Source organism: Hydra vulgaris, chromosome 01 (assembly GCF_038396675.1).
Source record: "Hydra vulgaris chromosome 01, alternate assembly HydraT2T_AEP".
In the NCBI taxonomy this organism is placed as follows: domain Eukaryota; kingdom Metazoa; phylum Cnidaria; class Hydrozoa; order Anthoathecata; family Hydridae; genus Hydra; species Hydra vulgaris.
The window spans coordinates 33,228,664-33,240,000 of NC_088920.1; the positions used below are offsets into that span (position 1 = coordinate 33,228,664).

Genomic DNA, 11,337 nt, shown 5'->3' on the forward strand with positions numbered 1-11,337 from the left:
GCAAATTGGGTATCAAAATAATAACGATAATAACTGCCTTAATAAAACAATCAAAAGATTATTGTTGTAACACGTAATATTTAAGATAAATGAGATGAAATGAGAGACATTTCAAATGAAGAGATTTTGATATTTTTTTAAGAGCTTTAAAAGAAAATACCAAAGTGCTCAAAATTTGACAATGAAAAATTTGAAAAGTTTGATATTGTCTCAGTTAATACAAGTTATAAAAATACAATACATGGTATGGCATTTTTATTACATTCCTACGAAGCATTTGCAAGGAGGGAAATGAAAAACTCATGTCTCTGAAACTTCCATTCTTGAGCTTTTTTTATAGATATTTAAAAAAAAAACATAAGCCTCATTAAGTAACAACTACTTTTAAATCGAAAGCTATAACCTTCGTGTAACTTTATTATAATAATCTTTATTCCTAATAACAAAACAAAAACTACCACAAGTAACATTATTAGAGTTAAATAATAAAAAAACTAGATTCAAAAATATTTCAATGAGAACCAGCTTTCAAAAATAAATCATCAAACCCATATTGAGTACACTTTAAACCTGCAACAAGGCATCCATATTTTATAGCAGCATCAAGTTCCTCATTACATATAAATTTAGATATGGTGCCAGCAATAAATGTATCCCCTGCTCCCAATGTGTCTACAATATTTTTACAAACTATTGAGTCTGATTTAAAATAAAGTACAGAGCCTGAACTAGAAACATATTTTGAAGCAAATGCTCCAGTTTCACCCCATGGGCATATAAAAATTTCAGGCTTTGAGTGTTTTTTTGAGCTGTAATGTGTAATTGTTTCTTCTGAAGATTTAAAACCTTTACCTAAACCAATTTCTTTTCCAATAAACAAAATATCAACATTTGGCAACAAATACTTTTCAAGCTCAATCAAGCGAGAAAATTTTTCCATTTCTCCAGATATGATTATATGTTTAGGAAATTTTTGTTTAAAAAGTATTTGGCGAATATGAGCAATCATTTTTGAAACTTCTACAAGATTTCTTCCTTCAAAGTGAATCCAATCATAGCTAAGAATGTCAAGTTTCAAAAAGTCTTCAAATTTTACAGATGGGAAATCATTATTATAATGCAAAATAGTTCTGCTTCCATTTGTTTCGTTTAAAATACAACAAGACATTGGAAATTTTTTATCAAAGGTTATAGGACAACTCTCTAAATTAATATCACACTCTTTTAAATGACGTATAACGAACTCATTTTCTGGTTGGTAAGATAAATAAGAAAAAAGATGAACGTCTATATTTGGATTTTGTGCCAAGACACATGCAGTATTAGCAGCATTTCCTCCTTTAGCCCAGTATTGTGAGCTTACTTTTAAATCTTCATCTTCTATGGGAAATTTATTACATACGTTTACTACGTCAATACAAGTTAATCCTACTACTAAAATTCTTTTTCTCATTTACTAATAAAAATGAACCAAATCAACTCAACGAATCGTACCACAGTGGAACAATAATATTTAAGTGCCTATTTTACGGCTGCTACGATGCCTTTTTTTTTTTTTTACGTTGAAACATAAATAATACGACTAATATTACGGTCTTTCTTATAAAGGTTTTTATGTTATTATGTTATTTTTTAAATAAAAAAATAATTTTATTATATTTTTATCATGTTATTATGTTATTTCTTATAAAATAATAATTTTATTATATGTCTAGATTTTAATATATTATTAGCGTTATAAATATATTTTAGTTTTTTAGTATTAGTGTTTAATAGATTAAAGACAATGTGTAAAATTAAAAAACTAAACTGTTGTAATTTTATTATTAATAATAATAAATTGCAAGTTTGATAATATTATTATTACAATAATTTTTTAAAGCGCAAAATATTCACATTTCAATATATTTAGAATGTTAATTCTTCGGTTTACATTACATTTTTAATTTATTTTAGGTTTTTTAAATTTCTTTAAATCACATTGAAGTTAAAGCTAAATTTTTAGGAGTTTAAATAAAAATCTGTGTGCTAATTTTTTTTTTAATATATATAACTATAACTTAACATCTATAATTTTTTTATTCAAATGTTATTCATTATATTAAAAATTTATGTAATAGCAATCAGTTTAATACTAGTCTATTATATATTATAGTCTATTATAGTCTAGTATATTATGTATCTGTATATATTATTTTATACTTTTTTAAAATTAAATTCAACTCCTTAGAGGAGACCACTACAGTTAAAAAGGACTTCCTTATTTTTTTTACCTTCAATCTCTCAACCCTAAGTAAAGTTGAAAAAAGTAGACGTTTTTATTATTTATCTTCCAGAAAATAAGTTTGTTATTATATATATATATATATATATATATATATATATATATATATATATATATATATATATATATATATATATATATATATATATATATATATATATATATATATATATTGTAATTTTTCAAAATGCTAGATTTTTTGATGGAGTGAATGGAAATTCTTGAACACATATCGTAAGAATAAGGATGTTGCTAAGCCTGTAAAAGTTCTTAATGACTCGGAAAAACATGGAGTTAATTTAACAAATCACTTCATCAACTAAAAACAATAATGTAACATGTTTTTAATTAGGGATGTGCCAGAATTCCGTTCCGGACAAACTTTGTGATTTTTAGGTCATTCCGGTTCTGGCCGGAATTACAATATTTCAGGCTGGAATGCTGGAATTTATTTTTTACTTTTTTAAAAAAACATGTGACACAGACTGTTTAAATTAAATTAAAAAATCATTTTCCAACATTGAAATGAAGAACTAAAGGTAAACCTAGGTAAAAAATACAAAATTCTTAACAAACACAATGTAATTTTATTTGCAGTTAATTATTACAGTGATGGATCCAGGTTTTTTTGGTATCTGAGATAGCTAACTTCCAGACATGGAGCAAATTCCAAACAATTTTATATTTATACTTATGTCAAATAATGACACTTTGCAAAAAATTGTGATGATTGGAGGCTAAGAACAAAAAAGCCCTTTGACTTCATCCTTCCCCCTTATCCACCCCAAACGTGATGGGCAACAAGTTAATAATATATTTTTTTGTACTTTTCTTAACTAGACTTATATTTATTGATAAGTTTTAAGTTTTATAGTATTATCTCTCAGTGTTCAAAAATTATGACCATATAAAAGTTAAACCCCACTCAATTTGGGGTTTTACAAATTTTATATGGTCATATTTATTTGCGCTTTTTTTTTCAAAAATATTACCTGCCTCTGAGAATAGTTTCATTTTAAATGTTACTTAAATTTTGAATAATTAAAAAGCATAGGAAGCCTAATTTAGTAAATACTTCATTTTTAACCTTAATAGAAAAATAGAAAACAAAGAAATAGTTTTAAATATAAATATTATGCAATTTAAAACTTTCAATAAATAAAATTATAAGAAACAGATAAAAACAACCTATTAGATTTAAATGAATCAAAAATCAAATTAATGAAATAGGTTATATATATATTATGGGTTATAAAAATATATTATGTAGACACGATGCTGAGGTGCAGGCTTAATATTGAACTCACTTTCAATATTGAAGGTAAAAAATTACAAAAGTAAATTTTATTAACAGTTCTGGCAAATCCAGCTCCGGCCAGAATTTAAAATTTCTGATCCAGCGCACCCCAATTTTTAATACAAATATATGTTTCAAGTTTTAACCTTTTAATAAATGCTTAATAGTCATAATTCAAAACATTGTCCCAAAGCAGTTTGTGCAAATTCTAAATATAATATTGAATTATTTGTTTTAGTAGGAAGGTTCTATGACGAATAAACAATTAGTTGAGAGTATTTTTCTAGCACTTTTATTTTTTTTAAAACATTCTGATATATAATATACATGTTGCCCCAACAACAATTTATGTTTCACAATGCCCTTCTGTTTTTTAGACCTTTAGTTGCCTTAAAAAAAAATACTTATTAAATTTTTAATTATTTATTCTTGTATATAATATAATTTTTTCAATCTATTTTTGATTTATATTTTTTTAGATGATCAAGTTTTTAACTCTTTTACAATTGCTGGTTCTTTGCTTGTGTAGTGAAAAATTTGTACGCATCGAGCTAGATGCAAAATGGAGGCAAACCCCACTTCCAATTGAAGCAAGGTATAATTTTAATTTTTTCTGTTTGACTTTTACAAGTTTTAATTTATTTTTTAAATGAGACTAAAAAATGTATAAGATATAGCTAGAAATGTGATAGAATTGTATTTGTTTATTTTGAATTTTAGATTTTTTTTATGAGTGGAATGCAAAAAGCGAACTTGAGTGAAACTTGACTTTAATTTTAAAGTCTGACTTCGTCAAGTCAGACTTCTAAAAAAAGCTTGAGCTATTGCGTTAACAAAACTTAAAAGTTCCAAGGTTGTGCTTGAAAAACTTAAAAGGGGTTAATTTGAGAGGGTAATTGGAAAAAATACTTTGCAACCAATAGTGGCAGAGTATTTTTGAAGGAAAAACCCTTTGAAATAAGCATATTAACTATATATTTTGAAATGATATATCTGAATTTTATACTTTGAAATGTTAACTTACAAAATGTTAAAGGTAGAGAACAGAATCAGTAGTAAGAAAATGGTTAACACCAATAGATTTCATCTAATGTATGACAAAGCCTTTCTATTATAAAGTTATAAAGTTAGCAGAAGAACTATAGGATCAAAATTTGTATAGGTTGTCTGAGAGTGAGTTGTTTCTCACAAAATTTTAAAAGTTTGTTAATTAAGGTTCCAAGACTTTGATAATAAAAGTAATAAAACTAATTGGGTATTAGTTTGAAGGTTAAAATGATCTATTGAGATTTTTCAAGAATTGAAACGGTTTTCCAGCAGGCAGGAAGGCTAGATTTAGTTAAGTACTTGGTTTCCATGAAATGTCAGTATTAAATGATAATCCAAGAAGACATAAAGAAGAAGACTTAGTGAGAGGGTTGTCATTCATTAATATAAAAATGTTGACAGTATTGCAATAGTTGTTTATAGTAAATAACTGAGTTTTGTAGCAGTTAAAATTTACAAGCTACTGCAAGTCCAAACCTGTTACAGAAGTGAGATCAGATTTAAGATCGGGTACCTGTTCTAAGTGATCAAAAAGATAAGCGTTTTTGTCAAGACAGAAGTATAAAGTTGATTCATTAGCAAAAAGAGTTACTTTAGATGTAATGTCTCGTAGATTATTAATTTAGATAAGAAACAAAATAGATCCAAGGATAGAACCTTGAGGTACCCTAGAGGTTATTGGAAATAAAGAAGAGTGTTGGCCTACAAGGATGACTTTAATGAAGTGGTCAGAAAGAAACAATTTGAAAATCTCAAAAACATTCCTAGATACACCATATGCAGCAAGGTTCTGGAGAAGACCAGCATGCCAAACTTTGTCAAAAGCTTTAGATAAGTCAAGAGCAATAGCTCTAGTCTCTCTGTCTCCGTCTCTAATGCACAATAAAATCTTCAGTCACAGTTAACAAGTCAGCTGTAGTTAACAAGTCAGTAGAGCAAGCAGATTGGAAACCGTATTTATTGTCTGAAAGTTATTTGACTCACAATGGAATTTTTGTTGATCACAGATTCAAAGACCTTGCTAATAACATATAAAAGACTGATTGGGCGATAATTGGAGGGGTCAAAATGTTCTCTAGAGTTTTTGAAAATCGAAACAGCAGATTCCATTTTCCAGCAGGCAAGAAAACAAAACTTAATCAAGCACTTACTAAAAAGTACAGAGAGAATTGAAGAGAGTTCTGGAGAATAATTTTACAAGACTATGTCAGGAATGCTGTCTGGACCACAAGCTGTAGAAGAGTTTAATCTAGATATGACTTTAACTATAGAAGCTGGAATGATTTGAATGTCTAACAATGATTTAACCTATTTAATTGGAATGGAAGTAAGAGTATGGCATAAGAAGGTGAAAACCATGGAGTAGAATTAGGCTTAGCTTGGAACTGACAAGTAGGAATAAAATCTTCCATACTTGCCTAATCCAGAAGGTTATATAAGAGGAAGATTTATCAGTTGAGAGTAGAAAGACATAACCCCAAGGACTGTTACAAAGAAAGTCTTGAAAAGAATCCCAGTCAGCTTTAGAGTAGTAGTAAGAAAATCACAAAAAGAGTCCCAGTCAGCTTTAGGGTAGTAGTAAGTAGTGCGATGATAGGGTGAGTCCAAAAATGAAGTATGGGATGAAAGATTTATAAAGATCATTGCATGGTTAGAATTACCTCAGGGAGAAAAGGGAGAAACGGAACACAAGCTAGGGTCAGAGGCAAGACATAAATCAATGAGTGAAGGTAAATGATTAAGGTTGTCAGGAAAACAAGTCAAAAGTTAACTATCTAAGTAAGAGATTGAGAAATGCAGAATTTATAGTCTTTAGTGCCATCAGGGTCATTGGCGTTAGAGCCAAGCCATTCAATGTGATGAGCATTGTCACAAAAAGTCACAAAAGGTTGATCGTGATGATCCTGAATCTGACCTGACCTGGAATTGTTAAAAGGAGTTAATTCCTGCAAACAGTACTTCAAAGCACCAAGCATGACATAGGAAAAGCACTATATATAACAAAATACCAGAGATTATGGTGAACGTAGGTTTTGTAGTTGGAGTAGGTAGTTAGTTACTAAGCTCAAACTGAATTAAAGATTTAAACAAAACACAAACTTGCATAACGAAACTTACATGTGAGTAAAAACTGCACCAGAGGTACTGACAGAACATATACATACATATATAAAGTAACTTACAGGGGAACCAACACTGTGCCAGAGGTTCAGACAGAAAACAGACATACATATAAAGTAAATTACAGGTGAGCTAACACAATAGCTAAAGCACCTTTATAAAAGACACACACAAAAAATAAATAAGTTTAATATAAAATTAGTAAAAAAATATATATATTTTATGATTTTATGAAATGATTATTTTATTAAGCATTTCTATGTTTTTAAATGTTGTTTTTATTTCACAAGATAGTGCTTTTTATTTTCAGATTGAGTTCATTATTTGCTTTATCAATTAAAAAGATTTTCTTTTTTGATATTTTTCGATTATTTGTGTTTTATTCTTTGATAAATTAAAAGAATCGGTTCACTATTTTTGATTCTTTTTGTTTCTCCAAAACAATACTCCACTTTTACACTTGTGCTGATAATATGGGACATTATCTCCTATAACATAGACATGCTGATGTGCTTTTAAAATCTGTTTAATGGCTGAGTTGGAAAAAACTTATAAACCATGAACAAACCCAGGCCATTAAATACAAGCAGACAAAGTTTCTTTTGAAGGGCCTTTAATTACCTGGCAGTTCTAAGAAAAATACCCTATTCTGCTTCAATACCATTCTGTATTTTCTCCCCCAGAACAGTGGCGTATTAAGTAATATATGGATAAGTCATTATGTAGAATACCAAAATTATTTATAGCAGTTATTGTCACTAGGGAGGATTAAATAAGCAATCAAATTAAAAATAATCTAACAGGACTTTATATTCATTTATATGCATACTTATTGAATAGGAAAATAACATATAATTCAGGTAGATTTTGCTTTCAGTTTTTCTCCCAATAGTAGGTAAAACTTTGACATCTTATATTAAAAAGTATGATCATTCAAACAATTATGGATGATAGTGTATATTCACACACACAGATATATATGTATATATATATAATATATATATATATATCTGTATATATATATAATACATATATATATATGTATATATATAATATATATATATATATATATATATATATATATATATATATATATATATATATATATGTATATATATATATATAGTATATATATATGTATGTATATATATATATATATATGTATGTATATATATGTATACACATATATTTATAAATGGACAGTTGGATTGTTTGTCATGTTTTCTTTTTTTTTTTTTTTGTTATTCACCTCCTCAAGGCCGAGAAGGCCACTACAGATGAGGAGGCTACTTAATAGTGGTTATAACCCTCTCTCAACTCTATAACTCCGAAACACGAACCTTGAGGAACAAGGCCGCTGCGCGGAGAAACAAGTTGAGCGCGGTACTACCAGGGACGTGGTGGGGATCAAACTGGGAACCTCTCGCTTATGAAGCGAGCTCTTTACCACTACACCACTACCGCATTTCTTTATGATCTTTTAATTTTATAAAACAATTTGAAGATATATCAATATATCAATGCAGTACAACATTAAATTTATATAAATTACCTTGATGTCACATTAAATCTCAATGACCATTCTTTTTTACAATATTCTAAGCCCAGAAGTTCTTTAAATTATATTCATGCTGATTCAAACCACCAGCCTAATATTTTAAAACAGCTTCTGCATTCAATTGAGTTTAGATTGTCTGCAAATCGGTCAAGTAAAGAAATTTTCCAAAGATCTACTCCTGTGTACAATGATGCACTGTTAAGGTCCAGTTTTAGTCACAAACTTTTATACCGCCCTAGTTTAAATTTACCTCATACCAAAAACTGTAAACGCAACATTATTTACTTTAACCTTCTATTCAGTAAAAATGTTAGGACTAATGTAGGAAAAAGCTTTTTAATCAACAAATGCTTTGCAATAAATCACAAACTTCACAACATTTCCAATATAAACAGGATAAAAGATAACACGGTATGCCAAATATGAAATCTATTTTAAATGCACACAATCAACAAATTATGAACAACAGAAAAATTCCAACTGCAACTGCCTTAGTAAAAATACCTGCCCTTTATCAAACCAATGCTTAACAAAAAATATTGTATACCAACCTTGTATATAAGTTCCAATAATCCTACTAACACTCCTGTCTACAAATCTTACATCGGTATAAGCAAAACAACATTAAAAATTAGATATGCCAACCATTTAAAATGATTTAAATCTAAAATACAAAAATGACATTGAACTATCAAAAGAATTTCGGAAATTAAAAGATGCAAATTTAAATCCAGTTGTTAAATGGAAAGTAGTTAAACAGTTCAATGCTTACAACCAAACCACAATGTCCTGCATAAGTGAAACTATGCAGAAATGAAACTATGCAGAAATGAAAAATATGAAATTCTATTCTCCAAAAATCAAAATCTGCTAAACAAAAAAAGCAAAATGGTATCCAAGTGCAGGCATCGAAACAAGTTTCTTCTCGCCCTATTCGACACGGGTGATTAAGCAGTTTTCTAATTAAAAATTGTTTTGATGTCAGAACTCATTCTGTTGCTTTGTTATTGTTTTTGCTGTTATTTTCTGTATTTTGTATTTTTAAATGGTTTTTTTCTTGACTTAAAGAGTAAAATATAGCTGATGATTACTGAAAGGCATGAAACTTTAAGTTCCATCACAAAGTTATATTTTTTCAAATAATCAAACTCTATATATATTATTACTGATCTATTTTGTAAACAATTTACATTATATTAATAACTCTCATATGAACAATAGACTTTGTATCTTAACTTGGTACAATAAAACAACAATATATATATATATATATATATATATATATATATATATATATATATATATATATATATATATATATATATATATATATATATATATATATAAATTAATGCATTTGAGAGTATGGAAAGTAAAAAATGATTCTTTTGACAACAAATACATCACTTTTAATTACTTTTGACTTTTGTCCAACATTTCCGTTTTGTCATAAAGTTAAAACCATTAATTTAATTGGAATTGAATCACTTTTTAACAAAAATGCAAAAAGACAAATTTAATTGACCAAAATGATTTTAAAAACATTCTGAATGTTTTTAATAATATTTTCATATATACAGGAGTATGTATTTATATATATATTCAGGAGTATGTATATATATATATATATATATATATATATATATATATATATATATATATATATATATATATATACACACACTTATTATAATTATAGTTATGGTAATATAGTTATAATGTTAATACAAATACTTTCTCACTTGAAATAAACCAGTCGCATAAAACCTAGAATCTAGAATTTTTATGATTCAGATTTTTTTAGTTTTTTCTGACACTTTTTACATTTATTATTGTTTTTTTTTTTGAAGTTTTACTAATAAGATATCATTATCATACACATATATATTAATTTATAAAATAAAAGATTATTTATCACAATAAATAAAATTATTTCTTGTGCTTTTGGTTCTTTTATTGTCTCTGTTTAAATTTGTTTTTATTTTACTGAAATCTTAAGGTTTTTTTGTTCTATTGTATATTGTATTCACTTTTTTATGGTTATATTTTTTTAGTGAGTTTATTGCACGACAAAGTAACATCAAGTTTTGGAAGTATATTGAAAGTTTCCAAAGTGCATTTAATGCAAGTGCTAAAGGTATTTTTTATACATTAAAAGATTACATTTTGTTAATAGTAAATATAATATATTATTTTGTTAAATGTCCACTTGTTAAATATTATCTATTAGCTGGCATTATTACTTTTTAATGCTAGCTGATATAAAAAAAAAGAAAAAAAAAAAAAATTCTAATATACATTTAAAGTTAATTTAATTTAAAATTAATAGTAATAGATATTTAAATTTTTTTAAATTTAATATTTAAATGATGATCAAATGAAAATGACCAAGTTTAATGAGAGATTTTTTTTATTAAAATAGCAAAATAGAAAAGTAAAAAAATGATAGAGAAAAAAAAATTCTATACTTTCGTTTGCATATTTTGACTGTTTCTTAAGTAACATAAAACATTGTTTCTCATGCCTGATGAATTTATGTTGCCTGATGAATTTATGTTGTCTGATGAATTTATGTTGCCTGATGAATTTATGTTGCTTGATGAAATTATGTTGCCTGATAAATTTATGTTGCCTGATGAATTTATGTTGCCTGATGAATATATGTTGCCTGATGAATTTATGTTGTCTGATGAATTTATGTTGCCTGATGAATTAATTTAGCCTGATGAATTTATGTTACCTGATGAATATATGTTGTCTGATGAATATATGTTGCCTGATGAATTTATGTTGTCTGATGAGTTTATGTTGCCTGATGAATTTATCCTGTCTTTTGAGTTAGTAGAAGAAACAATCTGGACTATATGTCTCTGTTTAAAAGAACTATTTAGTTTACTTTATTTTCTATTATTTATCTTACAATTCATCATAATTGTCTAAAGTACAAGGTTGGTTAAATTTATGCTTTTTTTTATTGAGTTTGTTTTAGTTTTGTTTAATTAAAAATGTTTTTTATATATTTTTTTTATA

At 26.9% G+C, this 11,337-nt stretch overlaps 2 protein-coding genes across 3 annotated transcripts in view; one reads left to right on the forward strand and one right to left on the reverse strand.

Moving 5' to 3' along the window:
* Positions 1 to 382: 382 nt before the first annotated feature.
* Positions 383 to 1,453, reverse strand: LOC100206260 (ketohexokinase). Its single transcript, XM_065787952.1, has one exon. The coding sequence runs from the start codon at positions 1,451 to 1,453 to the stop codon at positions 512 to 514; it is 942 nt and encodes a 313-aa protein (XP_065644024.1). The 3' UTR covers positions 383 to 511.
* The window catches only part of LOC100200765 (UDP-glucose:glycoprotein glucosyltransferase 1), a 118,439-nt gene continuing 108,109 nt past the window's right edge, over positions 1,008 to 11,337 (forward strand). Inside the window, exons 1-3 of one of the 2 annotated variants that reach the window (XM_065787950.1) lie at positions 1,008 to 1,608; positions 4,061 to 4,176; positions 10,362 to 10,444. In XM_065787950.1, the coding sequence (XP_065644022.1) occupies positions 4,061 to 4,176; positions 10,362 to 10,444 (199 nt within the window). In that variant the 5' untranslated portion in view covers positions 1,008 to 1,608. The remainder of the gene's footprint in view (positions 1,609 to 4,060; positions 4,177 to 10,361; positions 10,445 to 11,337) is intronic. The other variant, XM_065787951.1, reaches the window with a different exon arrangement.